Here is a 25,666-nt window from a genome sequence, read left to right on the forward strand (position 1 = left end):
TACTACCGGATCCAGCACCAATGCTTCAGTGGCTCGGGGTGACCTTTGTTTACTTGTCCAGCAGTGTGACCGCTGCAGCCAAATCAATGCCGATGCTACGGACTGGCTGCAGTGGTCACGAGGGTGTACATCTCATCACCACTTCAGGAAAAGTAAACAGAGACCAGCAGAGACCACCAGAGAGTTAGTAAAAGCAGACAATGGCTTCAAAACGGCCTTGCATAAAAAATTAGACTCAGTCAATACACAGAAAGCAGACAGGTCCATGGATCTTACCGCCAATAAAATCTTTTCTCGTAGTTTAACTTTTTGGTGAACTTATTCATCGGGGCTAACGGAACAGTTTTAAGAACGGATAAACAGAGCTTTTGGATTTGCTGGCAGCTACATTGGCTTTCATGACCTTGTTTAACCTTGAGTCATGTGGATGAGCTTTTTCAAAATGACATATGACCTATACATCAATACATATACATACATATATAATACAGATAACTTTTAAGAGATTATCTAGACTTTTCCTGGAGTGTTATTACAATGTTATTCATGTGCAAAAAGGAAAGCCGGCCGAGTTATTGCTGACGATTATCTCTTAGCGGCAAGTCAACTGCAGCATTTAGCAAATTAATCACCAATTCATATATGTTCAAGAGAGGCAACAATATAACATTACCAGAAAAGCAATGTAAACAGAAAGATTTAATAGTTTTTAAATATTTTTGAGTTAAAAAAAAATAAAATAATTAAATCCCATTTTATTTTCGGCAAATTGCAGTAAATGTTGTCATTCCTAAGAAAGTCAAATCATAGCCACTGAAAATGGTATTTGAGATTGTTACAAATTGTTCATAACGGCATCTCGGAGCTAAAGTGCTTTAAATTTGCGTTAATATTTTGGTGATTGAAAGTCACATTGTGCGTCTGATGTCAATTTTTACAAAAACGGACTAATAAAAGATCATCATTTCAACTCTACACAATGCATGGACATTGTGTGCCATTTTGGCTGATGTGGAAGTCCCAGTACAACCAAGTAGGAAACAGATTTAGCAACTGTGAAGTAGACTTCCATCTCCAAGATCCTATCTTAATATCTAGTAAGTGTAATAATATTAGTAAATATCTTCAATTAAAAATGTAGTATAGTTTTACTGGTTCGCTTATGTCTCTTTCCTCATGGACAGGCATTGCAGGACCTTAGGTATCCATGGTTATGACCACAGATATAGCAACAGCTAGATGCTAGTGGTCCTAGTCATGGATACCCAAGGTCCTGCAATGCCTGCACATGAGGAAAATGGGCAGAGAATCAGCAAAACTATACCATATTTCTAATTGGAAATATTTGCCAATATTATTATTATTACACCTACTACACATTGAGATAGGATCTTGGAGATAGTAATACCCCTTTAAAAGAGATTCACTTTTGTAAACCATACTTCAGTTTACATGTAGAAATATACATAAAAAACAACATTTGCAAATGTACAAAACTTTTTAGAAAGTCTAATCCCTTCCAGATCTGCATTCAGAAAGCTACTGATCTCCTATCTCCCTATGACCTCTGCTGCTTCAGCTTCTCTAAAGGGTTTAATCTACTGATTTGTATTCTGAGACATGTTGTTTTTACACCAGACACAGCAAAGTAATTTGAATCAGATAACATTATTAAAGTCCAAGAATTAAAGGGAAGTCATATTCAATCTGCCCGAACCACTGGCTGCATGATTACAGCCAGGTATGCTTTACTTTAAAACACCTTGGCATTTCAGAGTAGACATACTTTGAAAAGCCGGCCGGGGACTAGGTGTCTTTAATGACTAGGTCCCTGGATGGCTTCTCCTCGCCTTGCTCCACTTGTCTCTCCTTATGTACACACATAGATCAAACATCCTCCTTGAGGAAGCCAGGGAAGAGCCAAAAGGAAAGAGCCGACATGGACCTGCCTCCAGTCAGTAATTCAGGACTGAAAGTCCACGGCCAGCTTTTCAAAAATAGGTCTACTCAAACCATTTCAGAGCAATTCATACATGGCTACAATCGTGCTGCCAGAGACCGATTCATTACAGCCAGGAATATGTTACCCTAGAACACTGCGGTATTTCAGAGCAGATGGCCGGGGACTATGGGTGGATGATAAGTCCGAGGCAGGTCCATGGACGACTTCTTGCCCTGCTCCAGTTGACTGATGAGTGTCTCCTTTTGTACACACATAGGGAGAAAACCAAACATCCTCCTTAAGGAAGGCAGGGAAGAGTCGACAGGTAAGAGCCGACAGGGAACTGCCTCCGATTAGTCATTCAGGACCGACAGTTCCGGGACAGCTTTTCAAAATAGGTCTACTCTGAAACCATTTCAGAGTAATTCGTACCTGGCTACAATCGTGCAGCCAGAGTCTGATTCACGCTGCCCATGAAACTTATGACAGGTTCCCCTTAACAATTGTTGACTTGTTCTTTGGATAAGTCATCAATAAGAGATTGGTGAAGTCCGAGGGCCGGCACTGCCACAGATTAGCGGTGAACAGAGCTGCTGTGATCTGGCCTGAACACTGCTGATATCCAGTCACTTCTGAAGCAGATAGCAGCTGGTCAGTCAGAGGAGCCGGGTGTCCGACCACCAGCAATCTCATGTCAAGCACCTATGCTGTGGACACTCATTTAGGGCTAAGTGCACATTGCAAGTGTATAAATTAATTTTTGCTTCTGGCTTCCCTCTAGCCAATATGTATCTGCATACCGTTTATTTAATATTTTTTTTGAAGTGGGTTCATATACTTAAAAATGTAATGTATACACTCGACAGTGGCCATTAATGCGGCGTGCACTTAGCCCAACCGTGTAAGGAAATAATAAAAGCAATCACTTCAACTGTGTAAGGAAATAATAAAAGCAGTCACTTCATACTGACTAACCAGTAGTATTATGAATGCAGCTCTGGGGTACAATACAAGTTGTAACTAAAGATATGTTTAATGCAATTAACACAAATTATTGTCAAAGTTGAGCAGGTTGTTTAGGATTAGTAAAAGGTTTGCGATTTTCCCCAGAGATAGCATCTCTCTGGTATTGCAGATAATCCTTTGTCATTTAGAACGAGAATGAACTGCAATATCAGACAAGACCGGTGGTGTCCCTGGGAAAATAAAAATGGCAGACCCCATTTCCAAATCCCAAACAATCATATCAAGATTGTTCTATCTACATGTAAAGTAAAACTTGGCCAAAAGTCAACCTCTGCTTTAACCTCTACTGCCCATACAATAAGAAAACAATGAACTGCAGAATTCATCACGCCTACAATTCTGGCTCAACAGTTTAAAAAATATACAAATATTAAAAAAAAAAAAAATGAAGATAAAATGCTAAAGCTTAACTCAAAAAGGAGAAAAATAATACCAGCAAATGCTTTATGGTGCATTCATTATGTAATGCAGAACTATGGCATGAGTGGAATATACACTCCATTTCATAGTTTATTTCTGTAACAGTTTTTAATTTACTTTTATATCTATTTTATTTTGTACAGGAGGCAGAGTTGCCTATGTATAAATGCAGCAGACTATTACATCCTTCACAACAATTACATGAGATTCACATTTATATCACGGTAATGTAATGCCCTACTGCACATCTACATTTGATAGTGAAAAGTAATAAGCACTATAATGTGCTGTGGTTGAAAAATAAAGATCACGCGTTTCGGTGATGTGATCCCAAAGAAATATTAAATCATTAAAACTCAGGGAAAAGGACTTTCCCTTGTCTGGTTTTCCCTAGTTGCATCATGCACAATGAGGGAATGAACACACTGACAAAGCACTCTTTTTTGGGGGGGATCTTACAACGGCGGCTGGCCGGTAAACACCTCCGCAGATGGAAAATGTCCGTGGTAAAAATGCAAAAATTCAACCAATAGATATACATTTTTATGTCTTCTTAGGCTTATTTCTCTTGCAGCAACGCAGGGATGTTTATGTTCCATCCTATGGCCTGGCGATCAAAGCCACAAGTGAAGAGATTGCACGTCGGGTGATCTTCACTCCACGCGGAGCAGCAGACCATTCTACGGTGGCCCTGAGAAGTCAAGTTTTTACAAGGGTAAGACATAAGATAAAAAGACAGAACCTCAACAATATCCATGTGATGATGTGTTTAGTGGGTAAATAGAGCAATTTTACAAACTTTTTTTTTTTCATCTGGGAGCGTTGAGTGTTGTACTCGTCAAATGTGGGAGAAGCACAATTGTTAACGTTTTCAGGTGTTGGGGCAAAAAGCATAAAAGACAGAACACGAATGTAACGACTGGTCATAAAGCGATTAGACACGCTGGAGCCATGACTAGGGCTTGCTAGGTTTGCAACACAAGTACAAACGATAGTGATGGCCAGAAGTTGATTACATCTAATAAGTTGTTCATCGGGAATTAAGCATTTGAAACAAAAGATCTAAAACTACAGCTAAAACTAATGCAAAAATAGACAAACATCAAACAAACTATATACAACCTTACATTTTTCACAGGAGAGGTTTAAGAATTTTCCAGCCAGAAAAATAATGCTGACATATAAAAGGTCTTTCCTAAAATTATTAATAATAAAGTGTAGCAATGGTCATCTTCGCTCATACTCACTGACTGCTTCTGCTCCAATGTTTACTTGGTCCCTGTTGGTCTCTACCTCCTGGTCAGGTCTCAAAAGACTATAAATGCCCACTTATCCAATAACTGGCTGTGGCTGGTCACAGACTGAGGGTCTTTGTTATTATTTTTTTTAATTATTATTTTTTTTAATTATTGTTATTTAGCTAGATTGAGTCTGTTAAAAATGTATAGTTACATAGTTCCATAGGTTGGAAAAGGCCTAGGTCCATCAAGTTCAACCTTTCCCCACCATTTATACATTTTCTCATTAATTGATCTATAACCCACAATGTTATGTGTACTGAGGAAATAATCCAGCTGTTGTAGTGTCTGCCATTACTACCTCTTGTGGTCGGATATTCCACAGTCTGACTGCTCTAACTGTAAAGAACCCTTTCCTATTTGGATGCCGGAATCCCCTTTCTTCCACCAGTAATGAGTGCCCCCTGGTCCTTAGAATGTACATTTAATGGAATTACCCTTTAACATGTACTCATTACTTAGCATTACTTCTCAATTTAGGAAAGTTTTACAAAAAGTTCCCTTAACTCTGTTTTTTTTTTGTTTGTTTTTTTACAATCGATCTCTCATTTTAGTGAACTATAGAAAGCTGGAAAAAACTTTAAAAAAATACCTCTCGACTCACGGGAACCGCCACCACAACCCACCATCCAGTGCTCCATAGGTCCTTTTCAGTGATATCCAGGTGCTCTTCCGCATCCTTCCAATTGATATTCACTGAAGAGGACCCGGCGCTGAACAGACCTCATATGTCAGCACACCTCAGAAGTCAGTGCCTTGGGTTCTGGACTGAAGAGGATCTGAACACATAGAAAAGCATTGGAAAATCACTGAAGAGCACCCAAAGATCACCAAAGAGGACCCAAGCCAGATAGTGGCTTTGGTGGCGTTACAAGTGTGTGTCACTAAATAAAAGACCATCTATGATTCAAAAAGGAAGAAAAAGTGTATGAAGAGATTTCATAAGAACAAATCATGAGAAAAACAAAGTTCAAGTTGAATTCTATAGTGTCGCCTATCAGGACATTTAAAAAAACATCAGTTCTAAAAAACATCTAAAGAATTAGGTAAATACAACCAAAGACGAACAGAAACACATGACAAATTACACTGCGATTATTGATTTAATAAAACAAAGCCAAAACGCAGAAGCAATATGTAAATAATTAAGTACACTTTCTATTTCTATAGGGATTGGGAGAGTAAGCAGCAACCGGGGCTGTTAATAAACAGTTCATCAGCAACTGTGACCATCTCTATAACAGCAGACGTGTTTGGCAGCTCGCTGGTTTGTCATATTCAGTCAAAGAAAAAAAGACATAAGCAATGATCTTAGAGAAGCAATTGTTGCTACAGATCAATCTAGGAAGAGTTCTATGACTTTTTCCAAATAATTTATGGTCCATCATTCAAAGGTGAGAAAGATTATTAACAAGTGATAAACATTAAGTTGAAAATCAACCCAGGGATGGATGTCTCAGAGAAACTGCAAAAAAAAAAAAAAAAAAATACAAGAGCTCCAGCTCAGACTCTAAAGGTCTAAAAATGTTAAATGTTTAAGCTCACAACAGTACAGTTTGAAAGGGACTGAATAAGTATGGCTCATTTTCAAGGGCTGCCATGAGAGGACTTCTCAAAAAATGTCCAAAACACAACTGCACAAACACTTAATACCAACTGCCAATCATAGTGGTGGAGGAGGGATGATTTTCGTGCGTTTTGCAGCGAAAGGACTTGGAAAACTAGCAGACACTGACAGACACTTAAACAACTGTGAATTCTTCTGCATTCGAGAGTCATATGTGAGCTCACGCATCCCTCCCAAAGCTAAAGCTTAGCGCAAACTTGGCATTCACAACAAAGTACACGAGCAAATCAACATAAGTATGGCTGAAAAGAGCCAAAGTCCACACCTCAACCCAATTGAAATACTGTGGCAGGACTTTAAAAGATCAGGGCATAAACAAATGCCCAGAAACCTCAAAAACGTACGCAACCTTGTAAAGAAGAGTCACCTAAAATTACTCCAGAACGATGTGAGAGACAGATTACCGGAAGTCATCCAGAAAACGCTTAAAGTTATTGCAGATAATGATGGTTCTACAAGATGACTCATGGTGTGTACTTAATATTTCACACACAGTTTCAAAATTTTGGTAAATACCGTATTTTTCGGACTACAAGACGCACTTTTTCCCCCCCAAAAAAGGGGGAAAATGGGGGGTGCGTCTAATAGTCGAAATGCAGGCTTACCCGTGGCGGCAGAGGTGCAGTGGCAGAGGTGCGGCGGCAGACGTGCGGAGATGAGGAGGCGCAGTGAGCGGGGTCCCTTTCCCCGGTGAGGTGATGCAGCAGCGATCTCCATCTGCGCACGCGCGGCCTCCCGCGGCCATTTTCCTGAAGCCCCGGGAAGCAGAGCGCTTCATCTGCGCACGCGCGGCCCCCGGAAGATGGCCGCCACCACCGATAACAACAGCATTCACCCGGCTCTGCTGCTTACCGAGCTGCTGCATCACCTCACTGGGGAAAGGGACCCTCTCACACCATACCTGTCACTGCGCCTCCTCATCCCAGCACCTCCTCATCCCAGCACCTCCTCATCCCAGCACCTCCTCATCCCAGCACCTCCTCATCCCAGCACCTCCTCATCCCAGCACCTCCTCATCCCAGCACCTCCTCATCCCAGCACCTCCGCCGGTAACCAGTGCTGCAACCCTCCTATGGACACCAGGCCGTGGCGTCGCCCACCTAAGCAGGAAGGGACCCTGCTCAGGTGCACGCCGTACTGCATCACCCCACCTCTGCCGACACCATGCCTCCTGTGACCCTGCTCTGCCACCGCCAGCCTTCAGGTAAGATACTGTAAATTCGGACAATAAGACGGACCCCCATCTTATAAAAAATCTTTTTTTCTGCAATTTTCACCCCAAATTTGGGGTGCGCCTTATGGTCCGGTGAGTCTTATAGTCCGCGAAATACGGTAATGACATGTGCAGTTGCTCATCCGAGGTCGCATTTTCCCAATTTCAAGACCTTCTAAGGACCAGATGTTTAGTAAATTCTATGGTTTTACAAATATGAGGAACATAGTGTGCATTTTGTTTTTCTCATGACTGTATACATACTTGTAGTAAAGCAGTTTTTAAAATCCAACAATTGAACTTGCTTCTATGTCATCCCCACTCACCTGTCTATTGCTGCGAGGAAGACGAGCTAATCTTACTCCAGACATATCAAATAGCCGAACCTGCCGATTGTCATGAGGAAGGGCAATGATTCTCTGCCCGACAGACACACTTATCCTAAAAATAAAAATATTACAGTTTTAGAAAATTCTGAATGGTGGTCTGATAATCTGGAATACAACATGGACACAAAAATTAAAAAAGTTAATGACATGCATAGTGTGAATTTTTATTCAACACACAACATCCATGTTGATATCCGAACATTTTTTCCTTTTTGGTGATTTCCCTCATTCGAAAAATACACAAAAAAAAATAAAATGAAGTACTGTCTACAACATAGTGGTTAGGTGCGAGTATTTTACACACTCATAGGCTGCATTCGTTATCACAAATAATTTTTTCTATTCTTCAAAGCTTTTAAGCCAGAAAAGTGGCATAAAAACTAAAAAAGTTGTAAAATTTTTCAGCTGGGTTCAGTTGCGCAAAAACGTTGCAACTTTTGGAGTTTTCACACTGGTTTGTCTCAGCTCTACTAAAAACTCATTAGCATTCAGTGCATGCCTTCTCCAGTTTCCTTTAACTGTGCCCTCTGAAATGCCAGAACAGTCAGTCAGTGTGCAACAAACTTCCCTATATCCATGATTTTTTTGCTTTCAAATTCTCTTAAAATTCTCTCTCTTAATGAAACCTGGATCCATCACCCAGACACCGCCTCAGTTGTCTTATATGGTGGGTTAGATTTTTTCACATAGCCACAGATCTAAGAGCAGACAAGATGCAGGGGGTTGATCTACTTCCTTCATCAAAATGTTCTTTTCTTCAGATTATCCCCCCAATACTCTCACTTATTGTCTTTTCTATCGAGGTCCACGCATCAGTTTGTTTCACTCCTTCCCCCTGTGAGTGACGCTAGAGTACCCTCCCGCTAGTTCCTGGATCACTTTACCACCTTCGCTTCTACACTTTCTATCGTGTGATATTCCCACTTACAATGGGGGACTTGAACCTTCCTATTGATAATCTGCTCTCCCCATCGGCCATTCATTTTCTATTTCTAACCTTCTCTTTCGGCCTTTCACAGCTTACCAACTCTCCTGCACATGAAGACCGGAATACACCATACATGGTCAGCTCCAAGCTCTGATCTTACTAACTCCCCTCCCCACTTTCTGACCACAACCTTCTTTCTTTGTCAAGAACTGCATCCCTACTCTCAAGACATTCTCACACACACACAGAAATCTCAGTGCCATCAATATTCAGCAGCTTATGAATAATCTAATGTCATCTTAAGCTCCAATGTCCTCACTTGGGGACTCCAAAATATTATTCGAGAAAGCCAAAGACACTCTATTAACACAAGCAAGCTCGGATAACACGCCCCCTTGAGGAAGCGAGTCTTTATACTCGCGAAACGTACGTCGGGGTTGCGGTCACATCGTGGACAAGAGGAGACACAATATGGGTAATTAACCCTTGATTTATTGATGCATATCTTATCCTACTTATGTGTGATACATTGCAATTGTTTTTAGCAATGCATGCTAGCACTAAACATGGTGATAGATATAGGTGGAACTGATTAGTCTTGGTACAAACAAGTGACTGATTGTCCTACCTGTTTAAGTTACATTGCTTATGTGCATTGCTTTTTACATGTATATGTAATTATTTAGCATAATATGTTGTCCTGATCCACCCTGTGACTGTTACTACTCTTTTTTGGGATAACACTATTTTATCATATTCTATTATATGTAATTGTACTTAGTCTGTGGTAAATATCTACTCTTAATAAAATATTTATATTTTGAGATACATTATGTCTCAAGTTCTCCTCATATTCAATTGATCTTTTTGAGTCTGTATTTTTTTATATCTTTGTGTGTATATATACTGGTGACCTATATAATCTTATCCGAGCACGTTCGCTCATCACTAACAACGAACTAACACTAATATCTTCAACAACCCGAAGCTCCCATTCCCATCTCCAGGACTTCTCTCATGCTCCACAAAGTTTCTGGAATACACTACCCAAGACAATCAGGTTATTTCCCAGTACCGACAGTTTCAAGTGTGCTCTATAAACACATTTATTTAGACTGGTCTATCTACTCTCTGATCTAACGAACTATCCACTGTTCTCCCTTCCATTTACTCAATAGCACTTTGTTTCTATATTTGTTCAGATACTGGTTGGATTGGGTTAAGCAGTGTAATTTGAACACCCCCATCTATAATAATGATAATTGGACCGTACACGACAAGCACTTTAACCCCTTTCCGATGTTGGGTGTAATAGTACGCCCACGTCAGACTACCCCTGTTTGGTGCGGGCTCCGGTGCCGAGTCCACACCTTTCTGGGCACATGTCAGCTGATCTATACATTCGACCGCAACAGCGACGAGTGGAATCGCAATCCACCCATGGCTTCTAACCAGTTAAATGCCGTTGTCAATCTCTGACAGTGGCATTTAACTCACGCTTACTGGATGAGCTTTTTTTTTTTTTTTTTTTTTTTTTTTTTTATACCGCCCATCGGTGACCCAGTCACATGATTGCAGGTCACCGATGGGTCGGCATAACAGCCAGAGGTCTGAAGCAGACCTCTATGGTTGTGATAGCCAGATAGCTATGAGTGTCGCCCAGTAGTCGGCGCTCATAGCAACTGAGCATTTCTGTTACACACAGGCGACCTGATCATTGCCTGTGTGTAGCAGAGGCGATAGAAGTAATGCAGCTTCTAGTCTCTCATGGAGACTATTGAAGCAGCTCAAATGTAAAAAAAAAAAAAAAAAAGATTTTTTAAAAATATATAAAAAAAATTAAAAAAAAAAAAAGTTCAAATCGCCCCCCATTTGCCCCCATTCAAAATAAAACAATTAAAAAAATCTAATATACACATACAGATGCTTCTCACAATATCAGAATATCATCAAAAAGTTAATCATCAACATTAACAGAATTAAACACTTGAAATTGATCACTCTGTTTGTAATGACTATATAATATATGAGTTTCACTTTTTGTATTCAAGAACTGAAATAAATGAACTTTTTGATGATATTCTAATTTTGTGACAAGCACCTGTATTTGGTATCGCCACGTTCAGAATTGCCCGATCTATCGATAGGTGAGCAAAGAATAGAATTATTCTTACCGTTAATTCGGTTTCTAGTAACCCACCACGACAGCACACCTGGAGGATGTTACCCCTTTCCTAATAGGGACAGGAAATGACAAAGAGGTTAAATAACCCCTCCCTCATCCTCCCGCTCAGTGTTATTATAAAGGACCACAGGAGAAGGAATGCTTCAAATTATATTTATTCTTTTCAGAACATATATCAAGCAAAGGGAGGGATTACTCCTGCTGTCGTGGTGGGTTACTAGAAACCGAATTAACGGTAAGAATAATTCTATTTTCTCTAGTAACCCCCCACGACAGCACACCTGGAGCAGTACCCAAGAGTAATTTTAGGGAGGGACTATAGCTCTAAGGACTTTCTCTCCGAAGGCTAAGTCTTCTTTTGACATCAGGTCTAGCCTGTAATGTTTGGAAAACGTGTGGACCGAGGACCACGTGGCAGCTCTGCATATTTGCTCAATAGATGCACTGGCTTTCTCGGCCCAGGAGACAGCTGTTGCCCTAGTAGAATGAGCTGTGAATTTTTCTGGCAGTGGGAGGTCTTGAATCCGATAAGCCTCCAAAATTGCTCTTTTGATCCAATTCGCAATTGTAGATTTGGAAGTCTTCTTCCCTTTATTCTGGCCGAGAAGATGAATAAACAGATTCTGATCCTTTCTAATCTTCTCTGAAGCTTGAAGATAATAAAGTACCATTCTTCGAACATCCAAAGTATGGAATTGTTCTTCTTCTTCATTCTTTGGTTCCTGATAGAAGGAAGGAAGAATTATCTCCTGCGACTTGTGGAAATCAGAGACGACCTTTGGAAGAAAGGATGGATCCAATCGCAGGATAAGCCTGTCCTGTAGAATCTTCATGTAGGGCTCATTAATTGACAGGGCTTGTAGTTCACCGACTCTTCTGGCTGTGGTTATAGCTACCAGAAAGGTTGTCTTCCAGGCGAGTTTATCCATACTTATTGATGACAAGGGCTCAAAAGGTGGGAGTGTAAGTCCTTTCAGGACTATATTCAGGTCCCAGGATGGGACTATATTTATGGGCCTTGGAGATATGCGGGATGCCGCCGTCATAAATCTTCTTATCCATCTATGGTCGGCCAAAGATTGGTCAAAATAAGAGCTCAGGGCTGCCACCTGTACCTTGAGGGTGCTGGGTCTGAGACCTTTTTCCAGCCTATCCTGTAAAAAATCCAGGATCCTGGATAGGTTTGGCCTGTCTGGGTTAGGCCGTTCAGGAGCACTCCATGTGACGAAGGTCTTCCAAATTTTTTGATAGATTGAATTAGTTACCGTCTTCCGGCTTTTTTGTAACGTTTTAATGACGTTCTTCGATAGCCCTTTGGCCTTTAGAATTGAGAATTCAGAAGCCAAGCATTGAGGTGTAATCTCTCGGGATCTGGATGAAGTATTGGCCCCTGGTAAAGGAGGTCTCTGACCGGAGGGAGTACTATCGGTCCATCTATTTTTAGGCTGATGAGAGTCCCGAACCAGCTTCTTTTGGGCCAAAATGGAGCCACCAAGATTACCTTGACCTTCTCTGCTCTTATCTTCTGTAGGACTTTTGGCAGAATTGGTAATGGAGGAAATGCATACGCCAGTGTAAATGTCCATGGCTGGACCCATGAGTCCACACCCAGCCCCGGATTGGTTGGATCTAGTGAGAAAAACTGGTTCACTTTTGTGTTTTGACCGTTTGCGAATAGGTCTACTTCTGGCTGTCCCCATCTTCTGGACAGTATCTGAAAGACCTCCGGGTCTAGGCTCCATTCCCCTGGATGGATCTTTGTCCTGCTCAAGAAGTCGGCTTGTATATTTATTTCTCCTCTTATATGTAGGGCAGATAGAGAGAGAACATGTTCTTCGGCCCACGAAAATATTCTGGCTGATATTGCCTTTAGATCCTCGTGTCTTGTGCTTCCCTGATGGCGAAGGTGGGCAACTGTTGTTATGTTGTCCGAGTATATCTTTATGTGGGAATTCTGAACAAGAGCTACTGCTGCTTTGAGGACCTCCTCTACCGCCTTTAGTTCTCTGAAGTTCGAGGATAGTTGACTTATTTCGATTGGCCAGTCTCCTTGGAATATATGTTGATCTACCGTAGCTCCCCAACCTTTTCCGCTGGCATCTACTGTTATAGTCACCACTGGGTCCTGAGACCAGGGAACTCCTCTGACTAAGTTTTCCTTTTGCAACCACCATGTCAACGAAGATTTTACATGCGGTGGTATTCGGATGTTTTTGTCTAGAGAATCTGGGGATCCGTCCCAGATTGACAGAATATGAGTCTGGAGTATTCTGGTGTGGGCTTGTGCCCATGCCACCATCTGGATGCATGATGTCATGGTCCCGAGAACCAACATGGCCCATCTTAGAGATACTCTCTTCTTGTCCCGCAACATTCTTATCTTTGATGTGAGCAGGGTCCTTTTTTGTTCGGGTAAAAAAGATGTTTGATTGTGAGAGTCTAACAGTACTCTTAAGAAGATTTTTGTTGTTGATGGAACCATATCTGATTTTTTGGGGTTTATCACCCAACCTAGAGACGACAAGATTTGGACTGTTGTTTGAAGATGCTCCTGTAGAATTGGAACTGTGGGAGCCACTACCAGGAGGTCGTCGAGGTACGGGATTATGCATATATGCCGACTTCTGATGTGGGCCATTACCTCGGACATGATCTTTGTAAAGATCCTTGGGGCTGAAGATAGACCAAACGGGAGGACATTGAATTGAAAGTGGTCTCTCTTTCCTGGCGACTGCGAACCTTAGAAATTTCCGATAAGTTGGATGAATTGGGATGTGATAATATGCATCCTGTAGATCTATAGTCGCCATGAAGAAATCCTGTCCTATTAAGAGCACTGTCGATCTGACGGATTCCATCCTGAATCTTCTGTAGGTTACATATTGATTCAGAGGTTTCAGATTGATTATTATCCGATGAGTTCCATTTGTTTTTTTTATCATAAATAGGTTGGAGTAATGACCCATGTTTTTTTCGTTCTCCGGGACTGTGGAGATCACATTGTTGGCCAAGAGATCCTGTACTCCCGCTATTAGTGTAGATTGTAGCTTTGTTGTCGATAATCTTGTTATCTTTAACCTTTTTTGGGGATATGATACAAATTCTATCTTCATCCCCTCTCTGGCCAATGTTAAGGCCCACTGATCTACACAGATCTTTTGCCAATATGGGAGGAAGTTCGAGATTCGACCCCCCACCGTGGTGGAGTCATTGTTTTCTTTGATTTTGGGTCTGGGAGAGAAAAAGATTCTTGTCTTTTCCCCCTTTTGGATAACTCCAACGTCCCATTTTGCCTTTTCCCCTATATTGAGGAGTATGCTCTTGCTGAGTGCGGAAGGGCCTTTTCCTAGGGTTTCTGGGCTCCGGTAAGGTTTTCTTTTTGTCGGAAGCCTTCTCCAGAAGATCATCCAGGGCAGGTCCAAACATATACTTCCCTTTGAAGGGGATAGAACACAGCCTCATCTTAGAGGTCATATCACCAGACCAGGACCTTAGCCAAAGTGCTCGTCTCACTGAGTTTGATAATGCAGAGGATCTCGCTGTTACCCTCACTGCTTCTGCGGAGGCATCCGCTAAGAAGCCAGTTGCTTTTTGGAAGATAGGCAAGGAGGCTAGAATATCCTCTCTGGGGGTACCTGAGGACAAGTGCTCCTCTAGTTGCCCCAGCCAGCGAAGAATTGACCTGGCCACACAGGTAGATACGGAGTTGATATTCAGTAAGGATGTTGATGTTTCCCACGACTTTCTTAGTAGTCCGTCCATCTTACGTTCCAGAGGATCTCTCAATTGGGAGGCATCCTCAAATGGTAGCGTGGTTTTCTTGGCTACCCTAGCAATCTGGACGTCCACTTTTGGAACCTCCACCCAGCACGAAGCTGTCTCGTAATCTACCGGAAATCTGTCCTTCATCTCTGCTGGAGTAGTCAGCCTTTTTTCCGGGGATTCCCACTCTTCTAAAACGAACTCACGGATATTCTTATGAATGGGAAACACCTGTTTTTTCTTAGAACGGAGCCCCCCGAACATCTCTTCCTGTACTGACTGAGCCGTTTTCTCTTCCTCGATCTCCATAGTCTTCCTTACAGCTGTAAGGAGTTCTTCTATGTCAGTTGAAGAGAAGTAATATCTTTCTTGCTGGAAAGCTTCAGAGTCCAGGGATAATTCACCCTCCTCTGGGGGTTCGTCTGACGTCTCCCCTTGAGAGTCCTCCTGCCCTTCATCCTGTGGATTAAGTTTCCTTTTCTTAGCCTCAGGAAGAGCACTAGGAGAGGGTGTAGGTTGGGAAAGAGTGGCCAGCGAGGTTTTAATCTCATGCTGGATTAAGCCTTTGATCTCTTCCATCAGAGATGGCTGCTCTTCCCTGATAATTTTTTCTGTGCATTCTTTGCACAATGGTTTCTTGTATGAAGAGGACAGCTTCTTCATACAAACTGCACATTTGCGAGCAGATTTATATTTGCTTCCTGATGCGGGTTCCTTGTCCCCCTAAAAAAGAAGGGGAGAAGGAATCATAAGATTATAACCCGCATCAGGGAGTGGACACCCTGGGCCAGACTACTCACTGGGGCCGGGATGGTGCTGGGATCTGCAGATGCAGAGCTCGAGGAAGCAGACATCTCCATGGTCTTCACCAAACAGTGGTCCTACCTGAGATGTCTTCCTGTCCGGGGCCTATTATATAGGTGACCGGACTGCAGCACCTGTCCTCATGGTTAGAGGACCTCCTCCTCCGATGTCCGGATGTATGTGGGAGGTAGACCGCTGACATAATCTGCGCCGTTCACCTTGCGTTCCAGCCTGGAACGCAAAAGGACCTTCCAATCCACTGAAGCGGCCGGCGTCTGACGTCACATCCTGCCGCCGGCTTCAGACCGGAAGTCCTCACGCGCACGCACGGTGGAGGAGAAGGACTGGAGAGCTCAGAGAGGCCTGCAGTTGAAGAATGCCCCAGACCTTGCCATAGAGGTGCAGAATGGAGGCAAAGAGTCCCGAGTCCGAAGAGACGGGAGCAGCGCACGGGGAACAGATGCAAATTCGTTCCCAGCTGCCCGGCAATAAAGTTTATATTCCCTCCGGTGACCGCTGCCGGCGCAGTACACCTGGGATGACCTCTTCATCCCTAGTAGGGACAGGAAAAAACACTGAGGGGGAGGATGAGGGAGGGGTTATTTAACCTCTTTGTCATTTCCTGTCCCTATTAGGAAAGAGGTAACATCCTCCAGGTGTGCTGTCGTGGGGGGTTACTAGAGAAAATAAGCCCTTTCCCAGCCCCAGGTCATGAAAAATGGAGACGCTATGGGTCTCGGATAATGGCACCATTTTTTTTAAATGTTTTTATTTTTTTTAAACAAAGTTGGGGATTTTTTTTTTTTTTTTCACCAAATAACCTATACATGTTTTGTGTCTTATGAACTCTTAATGACCTGGAGAATCATAATGGCAGGTCAGTTTTAGCATTTAGTGAACATTAGTGATGAGCGAGTATACTTGTTGCTCGGGTTTTCCTGAGTACACTCGGGTGATCTCCAAGTATTTGTTAGTGTTCGGAGATTTCGTTTTTTTCGTCGCAGCTGGATGATTTACAGCTATTAGCCTGCTTGATTACATGTGGGATTACCTAGCAACCAGGCAACCCCCACATGTACTCAGCCTGGCTAATAGCTGTAAATCATTCAGCTGCTGGGATGAAAACTTAATCTCCGAGCGTGGATACCAGAGGACACCCGATCGTGCTCTGGAAAACTCGAGCAACGAGTACACTCGCTCATCACTAGTGAACATGGAAAAAAAAAATGTGCAATTGCACTTTTTTGCAATTTAGGGGTTTGGGATTAAACTGATTTATTGGCAAATCATCACCATTTGTACACACTGATTTGGGGCTTTAGGGTACTGTCACACAGTACCATTTTGATCGCTACGACGGCACGATCCGTGACGTCGCAGCGATCGTATGAATATCGCTCCAGCGTCGTAGACTGCGGTCACACGTTGCAATCACGGCGCTGGAGCGATGCCGAAGTCCCCGGTAACCAGGGTAAACATCGGGTAACTAAGCGCAGGGCCGCGCTTAGTAACCCGATGTTTACCGTGGTTACCAGCGTAAAAGTAATAAAAAAACAAACAGTACATACTTACATTCCGGTGTCTGTCCCCGGCGTTCTGCTTCTCTCCACTGTGTAAGCGCCATAGCCGGCAAGCACAGCGGTGACGTCAGACGTCACCGCTGTGCTCGCTTTCCGGCTGGCAGACGCTCACACAGTGGAGAGAAGCTGAGACGCTGGAGGACAGACACCGGAATGTAAGTATGTACTGTTTGTTTTTTTACGTTTACGCTGGTAACCACGGTAAACATCGGGTTACTAAGCGCGGCCCTGCGCTTAGTTACCCGATGTTTACCCTGGTTACAAGCGAACACATCGCTGGATCGCTGTCACACACAACGATCCAGCGATGTCAGCGGGTGATCAAGCGACGAAAGAAAGTTCCACACGATCTGCTACGACGTACGATTCTCAGCAGGATCCCTGATCGCTGCTGCGTGTCAGACACTGCGATATCGTAACGATATCGCTAGAACGTCACGAATCGTACCGTCGTAGCGATCAAAATGTGACTGTGTGACAGTACCCTTAGGGCACGATTATCCTTATTATCTTTATATAGATATATATGAATAAATAGATTTGTTGTTTTTTCCGCACACCCGTCAATATAACAAGCAAACACTGAGTAGTCATCTCAAGAGCTAGTGATAAATGGAAGACCTGGTAATGGCAACCGCAGCACATTACGTTAATGTCTCAGCTCATTCACTTGTCCCATTTCACACTTGTGAATTCTTGGCTGGGAAGAGAATGAAGTGTATTCAAATTTTATTTCTATAAAGCTGCAGACTGAATCCATGTTGCTTCCTCTTGCAGCACTGAAAAGTGATTACAGTTTGTCTGGAACCAGTGGAGTGAGTATTGATGATTACGGAACAATATCATAATGTATTCCTACACCCTGGGATAAGGACGGCTTACTAGCTGTACAATGGCGCAAGGCAATGGCAAAAAGGATATACAATCCCCTGACATGGTACATGACCGCACACATTTTATAGAAAAATTTTCACCCCCAAAATTAAAAATATTTATAGTTGTTTGCTATAAAACACTTCGAAGAACCAGAACAACCAACACCACCGGATTTAACAGTTAGTAAATGTGACAATTTTTGGCCAGCTAAGTAGGCCGCACGGTGCTCCGGGGACGGACGGTATCCCAGTAGAGGTTTATAAAATTCTCAATGCAGAGTTAATGCCCAAATTGGAGCGAGTACTCTCTGAGTCGTTGGAGAGGGGAGTGCTGCCCCCATCAATGAGAGAGGCCATTGTTGTGGTTATTCCTAAAGCTGATAAAGACCCTCAGCAGCCGGAGTCATATAGACCAATTTCACTTCTAACGGCTGACATAAAGATTTTGGCGAAGGCCCTGGCGAACAGGCTGTCCCAAGTGATTGATAAATTGATTCACCCAGACCAATCTGGTTTTATGCCCAATAAATCCACGGCAATTAACTTGAGGAGGCTATTTTTAAATATGCAAATTCCCGCAGACAATGCCGGAAAAAGAGTTGTGGTGTCTTTAGATGCCCACAAGGCCTTTGATTGCGTGGAGTGGAGTTACTTGCGGTCGGTACTGGATCGCTTAGGGTTTGGTCCAAAATTCATCTCCTGGGTTAAGTTGTTGTACTCGTTCCCAACAGCAAAAATTAGAGTTAATAATAAATTGTCAGAGAGTTTCCCGCTGTTTAGGGGTACCAGACAGGGGTGTCCGCTGTCCCCGTTGCTCTTCGCTCTGGCCGTGGAGCCGTTAGCGGCTAAAATAAGAGGTGCTCAGGAGGTTAGAGGTTACATCTATGGTAAGAGGGAAGACAAAATTGCATTATATGCTGACGATATTTTGTTGTTCCTGGAGGATCCTGAGAGGTCCCTGTGCAATGCGGTTGCTTTGATTGAGGAGTTTTGTCGGTTTTCGGGACTCACAATTAACTGGGATAAGTCTTGTATGTTGTTGATTGAGGAGGACAGTATGGGCAGTGGAGAGAGGGTGATAAGCACAAAATTAAAGTTTGTTCAAAAATTGAAATATTTGGGTATTCAGATTGCTCTTCGGCTAGGTTCACATTGCGTTAGGGCAATCCGTTTAGCGCTAGCGGATTGCGCTAACGCAATGTTTATTTAGGGGCCGTGTTAGGGGTCGCGTTAACGTCCCCACTCTCGCAGATCCCCGATCTGCGAGAGCGGGGAACGGACCTCGGGCGCGCCGCGGACGCTGCAAGCAGCGTCCGAGGCGCGTCACAGAAGAACGGCACATCACTAGCGCGAACCGAAAAAGGCACGCGCTAGTGATGCGCTGCAGGAGAAATTGACATTGCTGTCAATGGGCACGCTAACGGCCCCGTTGCACGGCGTTAATTGCGACATTTTCGCCGTGCAACGCTGTCCGTTAGCGTGCACACATTAACGCAATGTGAACCCAGCCTTCCTCTGACTACCTTTGAGGAACTGAATTTAAGTCCGGTAATGCAGAAAATTCGTACCAAGATTACGGCGTGGAACAAATTACATTTATCGGTGGTTGGTAGGGTGAACCTCTTAGGGTACTGTCACACTAAACGATTTACCAACGATCACGACCAGCGATACGACCTGGCCGTGATCGTTGGTAAGTCGTTGTGTGGTCGCTGGGGAGCTGTCACACAGTCAGCTCTCCAGCGACCAACGATGCCGAAGTCCCCGGGTAACCAGGGTAAACATCGGGTTACTAAGCGCAGAGCCGCGCTTAGTAACCCGATGTTTACCGTAGTTACCAGCGTAAAAGTAAAAAAAAACAAACAGTACATACTTACATTCCGGTGTCTGTCCCCCGGCGTTCTGCTTCTCTGCACTGTGTCTGCCAGCCGGAAAGCACAGCGGTGACGTCACCGCTGTGCTCGCTTTCCGGCCGGCCGGCGCTCACAGTGCAGAGAAGCAGAACGCCGGGGGACAGACACCGGAATGTGAGTATGTACTGTTTGTTTGTTTTTTACTTTTACGCTGGTAACCACGGTAAACATCGGGTTACTAAGCGCGGCCCTGCACTTAGTAACCCGATGTTTACCCTGGTTACAAGCGAACGCATCGCTGGATCGCTGTCACACACAACGATCCAGCGATGACAGCGGGAGATCCAGCGACGAAAGAAAGTTCCAAACGATCTGCTACGACGTACGATTCTCAGCAGGGTCCCTGATCGCTGCTGCGTGTCAGACACAGCGATATCGTAACGATATCGCTAGAACGTCACGAATCGTACCGTCGTAGCGATCAAAGTGCCACTGTGACAGTACCCTTAAAGATGATTGTAATGCCACAGTTGTTGTACGTGCTATATAATTCTCCCATTTGGATTACACAATGCAGATTCCGTAAGATTAGGTCTTTGTTTGGGGAATTAATATGGGGAGGAAGGAGTCCTAGGTTTAAACAGGAGATTCTTCAGAGGTCCAAAACAGAGGGGGGTCTTGCACTTCCTAATCCATGGCTATACTTCTTAGCAGCACAGTGTCAACATCTTAAAGGATGGGGGGAGGAGGCAGGGAATGTGCAAATACCTAATAGCTTGAGGTTCTTACTACATGCGGACGTTTTGAGTGACAGTTTGGAGGGAGGACAATTCAAAAAAATGGGTTCACAGGGGTGCACTATTAGATTAATTCACAGTGTATGGGAAAAAGTTAAACTCATTAGGGGTGTGAGTGGGTTCACCAGATTTTCGCCTATTTGGGACAACATATATCTACCGGAATTTAGGCAGAGGGAGGGTTTTCACTCTTGGTCTGCAGCAGGTATTAAACGGCTGGTGCAGCTGATAAGTCAGAGCAGACTTAAAACTTTTGAGGAGTTGCAGGAAGAATTTCAGTTACCACGGTCTGAATTGTTCCAGTATAATCGTATCTCTCATGCTTATCAGGCACAGAATAAAAGGGGAGCCATAGTGGTAGAGATTGATCTCATGCTCGACTATATCCTTAAGAATAGCTGCACGAAGGGGGCGATTTCGGAAACATATGGGTTTCTGCTTTTTTCTTTCCTGGAAAAACATCCCATCCGAGCTAAAGGGAAATGGGAAGCTGAATTGGGAATGATTGATAATGATAGATGGGAATCGATCCTAGAATATGTGCCCAAGATATCAATGAGTGAACCTGGCAGGCTATCACAGTTATTCATAATCCATAGGGCCTATAGAACCCCTAACAGGTTGTTCAAGGCTGGGCTTAGGCAAAACTCGGAATGCCCTCGGTGCTCACAATCCCAAGCGGGGATATTGCATATGATGTGGCAGTGCCCTAGACTGTCCTCCTTCTGGATACTTGTTTTAAATCGTATTGAACTGGTGTATGGATGTTCTGTCCCTAGGAATCCACTGACTTGCATATTGGGATATGTGGAGGAAATCGTTACGGACAACATGTTTAAAATAGTTATTGCACGATTGTTATTCATTGCTAGGAAATTGATCGCCAAATTTTGGATTAGAGAGGAACCTCCAACAAGGAGAGACTTTCTTCAGCAAACGGAGCATATACTTACATTGGAGAAAAGTATCTACACCAAAAGGAATAAGCTGGACATCTTCCACAAGCTGTGGCAACCGTGGATGGACTTGAATTAGGATGATAAATGAGACTATAGGGAGCCTAGTATTCAATGGAAATATAATATAATGGAAATATAATGGATGTTTATTCAAATGCTTGTATGATGATGGGAAGTGGGGTGGCTCTGGCTGAGGTCTCTGGGGGTTGGGCGGGATGGGGGGGGGCTTTGGGTCAGGGGTAAAAAGTTATCTGTAAATGTTTAATGTAACATGGTCATGAGAAATATTCTGATTGTTTATTCTTAGCGGATAATAAAAATCTATCTGATAAAAAAAAAAAAGTAGGCCGCACGGTAAGGCCAACTATGCAGAGACCTAGAGCGGTACAGTTTGATGAGATGCGCATTACATGAGCAAGGGCAACATTCTGATCAAAGCGCATAAGCCCACCTGCCATGTCTCTATAGTAGGACCCCGCTCTAATAAGTGTAGGGCTGCATGATGGCCGCCGCAACACAACGCCTGCAAGTCATGTGCCCAACAGCCCCTGTACTGGCAGACAACCCTTTCCCCATTAGCTGCGCATTTAAAAAGAAGTTGCCATTAACTGGCAGTGGGTTTACACACTTTCATAACATGAGGTTCTTAATTAACATTTTTAAATCAAACATTTTTCTTAGTTCTATTTAAATTTATATTAAACTACTGTGGTTAAGAAAAATTGTTATGTTCTTTGATAATTTTAAGGGTGGGACATGTGGGGGGAGGGGAGGTGGCAACAGCATAATGGGTAATGTAGTTGTAACGCATTAATGACAACCTGTCTATTGAAACATGGTGTCATATTGTTTGTGAAAAAAGTTATTCTATCTTTATCTCTAGGCCCGAGTCCCGGAGGTGGTCCTACACAGCATTTGGCAGCTCCCCTGTACATGTGCACACAGGGGCTAGCTCTTAATGATTGAGTAGAACCACCCGCTGGACTCCGGCATTAGAAGCAGGGATTTCAGTTAGTAATATACAGGGAATACTACATCTTTTCCTATAAAACTATACAGTATATTAATTCACTCAGAAGCTCCTGCTGCCCACAGACAGGACTACATATGCCCAGCTCTAGGTCATACCTGTTTACGGCAGAATCTGTTCGAATAGTGGCAATGGGTGATCTCATATTCTTCAAATCCCAAACTTTCACAGTACGATCGTCGCTCCCCGACACAACGTTGTCCCCCACCGTGAATACAGCTGAGGTCACAGTGCTGAAATAAAGTTAATATCGGTAAATAAACTTCGGCCTTCGTGAAAAACATATCCACCTCCACACCTAGCACAAAATGGCCAATAAAAAGTAAAAAAAATTACAGTGAATAACATATTCAGCAACTTAGATCTAAGCCAACAGCTACAACTAGAAATTTTCTAGCGTTAGCTACACTGAATAGACCGGTTTCTGGTTATTAGCTATAAATGATTGGTAAAAGTAACATTGATTGTTATTAACTAAACGCCGTGTTGAACTAGCATGAGATGATGGGGGATGTAGTGCATTATCTTGATGGGACTGACCACTAGATGTTACGTTGACTTGACTTTAGGTGATCAGCTGATCGGGGGTCCGGCTTTTTCGATCCCTCAGCAATCATCCGTTACTGCCAAGAGAATCGCGTCTGGATACAATAAAGTATCTTTACATGGAGGCCATTTGAGCGGTAGGAGGTCTACGTAATGCATGGACTCAGGAGGTTCTCCCTTATTGAGCGTCTCTGCATTGGCATAAAAAAATATGTCCCCCCAATATTACATCCATATGTCACAACAGGGCAAACGTTTTTGAGACAAGCCCTATAATAATTTTCAGATCCGAGACTTGGCAAGTGTTCTACTACAGAACCAGCAATACCGTAATATTCCTTCGACACACTTGATCATTTTACTGATAGAACAAGCGACGCAATGACTCCGACATAAAATCATAGATGCAATGAAATCCAAGATCTGCAATGTGGGGGCTTTTGGGGACAAGGGTAAAAAAAAAACACTGGTGTAGATATATAGCTGGAAGCTTAGACACCTCTCCAGACAGAAATGTGCATACGGTTTAAGATGAAATTTAGCCTACTTAGAACGGAGAGCGAAAAAAAAAAAAAACACGACACATTTTCTGTGCGAAAACCATCACATTAATTCAGGTTTGTCAGCTTATCCTTCCAGTGCATTTGATTTCCTGACACATGCCTTAGCAGGGGTCATGCACATCTATTTCTGCGAATTTTGTAATTTTAATTTAAAATGTCAGTTGTTTCTGTCATTTCCCCGGTGCTGCGGGAATTTGATTTCATGTTCCATTCAGTCTGCTGATTAGAGATTAGCACTATCCAGGTCACAAAGGCCCAATTTACGCAAGCCCTCTTAATTTAAATTGACATCAAATTAGGTTCTAATTAGGACCTGACCATACTGCATTAATGAGACAAAGTTGCTTAATGTAATTTCAGAGTGCAGCAACAATCCGCATAAAACGATCGGACTCCTAAACACTCCCTTTAACCCCATCTGTGTATACATTAAAAGGATTTATTATTTCAGAACTGCTGCTGTAATTATCTCATCTTTCTTTACTCCTCTCGTGGCACCGTTGCAATATACTAGAAGTCTTCAGAATCTGTCACCTGCTTAACATCGGCAACCTGGAGCTAGTGACAGCAGTGAAAAGATTAAAAATGAACACAGAAAAGTCCATTTCGCTTTATATTTTTTTATGACTTTCTTAATCCTTAAAGATGCACCAACATTAAAACAAAAAATGAGAAAAGGGCAAAATACAAGCAACAGTCACTGTAACATTAGGTTTTCAATGGGTCTTTTGTATTATCCATTGTTTTCCTGGAGGCTTCCACTTAGACTCCTTTTCCTGAGTCTAGAATATTAGGGTGGGCTACAAGGCAACTTTGGCCATGACTTAACTAGTCAACACAACAGCAGCATTCAGTGATTTTCAGCCGTACGAACAGTGTCACGGTGTAGCCCAAGCCTAAAACAATAGGTCTGGAGAAAGGGGGCCACTGATGATAGTGATAGACATCCGATTTGCCAATTTGGCGGCATTTTAAATCAAAACCAATTCTAACCTATTTAGGTAAGACGTACCACCATTTGGCATTCAAGGAGGTAGTATGCAAAAAAATGAATATTGCAGACTTCAACAGTACTGTTAAGTTTCGGGAGCACATCTACAGAGACCAGTTTGCTTTAGTCAAAAAAATACATTAAAAAAGATGGCCGGCATCTAAAACATGGCTATACCATTTGAGTGAACCTCAACTTTTGAGTACCGTATATACTCGAGTATAAGCCGACCCGAGTATACGCCGACCCCCCTAATTTTGCCACAAAAAAACTGGGAAAACTTAATGACTCGAGTATAAGCCTAGGGTGGAAAATGCAGCAGCTACCGGTAAATGTCAAAAGTAAAAATAGATACCAATAAAAGTAAAATTAATTGAGACATCAGTAGGTTAAGTGTTTTTGAATATCCATAATGAATCAGGAGCCCCATATAATGCTCCATACAGTTCATGATGGCCCCATAAGATGCTGCATATTAAAATATGCCCCATATAATCCTGCATAAAGGTTAATAATGGCCCCATAAGATGCTCCATAGACACATTTGCCCAATATAATGCTGCACAAATGTTGATTATGGCCCCATAAGATGCTCAATGAAGATATTTGCGCCATATAGTGCTGCACAAACGTTGACTATGGCCCCATAAGATGTTCCATACAGACACTTGCTCCATTTGCTGCTGCGATAAAAAAAAAATAATAAAAAAAATCACATACTCACCTCTCCGTCGCTCAGGCCCCCGGCACTTTCAATATTCACCTGCTCCTCGTTCCGGCGCCGCTCCATCTTCAGCGTCTTCTGCACTGACGTTCAGGCAGAGGGCGCGCACTAACCACGTCATCGCGCCCTCTGACCTGAGCGTCACTGCAGAAGA

General features: G+C 42.9%; 1 protein-coding gene across 2 annotated transcripts in view; it reads right to left on the reverse strand.

The window, feature by feature from the left end:
* Positions 1-1,486: 1,486 nt before the first annotated feature.
* WDR37 (WD repeat domain 37) overlaps positions 1,487-25,666 on the reverse strand; it is a 160,088-nt gene continuing 135,908 nt past the window's right edge. Inside the window, exons 13-15 of one of the 2 annotated variants that reach the window (XM_077268541.1) lie at positions 22,787-22,921; positions 7,853-7,967; positions 1,487-4,079 (exon numbers count right to left, since the gene is read on the reverse strand). In XM_077268541.1, the coding sequence (XP_077124656.1) occupies positions 3,948-4,079; positions 7,853-7,967; positions 22,787-22,921 (382 nt within the window). In that variant the 3' untranslated portion in view covers positions 1,487-3,947. The remainder of the gene's footprint in view (positions 4,080-7,852; positions 7,968-22,786; positions 22,922-25,666) is intronic. The other variant, XM_077268540.1, reaches the window with a different exon arrangement.

This window comes from Ranitomeya variabilis, chromosome 6, assembly GCF_051348905.1.
Source record: "Ranitomeya variabilis isolate aRanVar5 chromosome 6, aRanVar5.hap1, whole genome shotgun sequence".
Classification (NCBI taxonomy): domain Eukaryota; kingdom Metazoa; phylum Chordata; class Amphibia; order Anura; family Dendrobatidae; genus Ranitomeya; species Ranitomeya variabilis.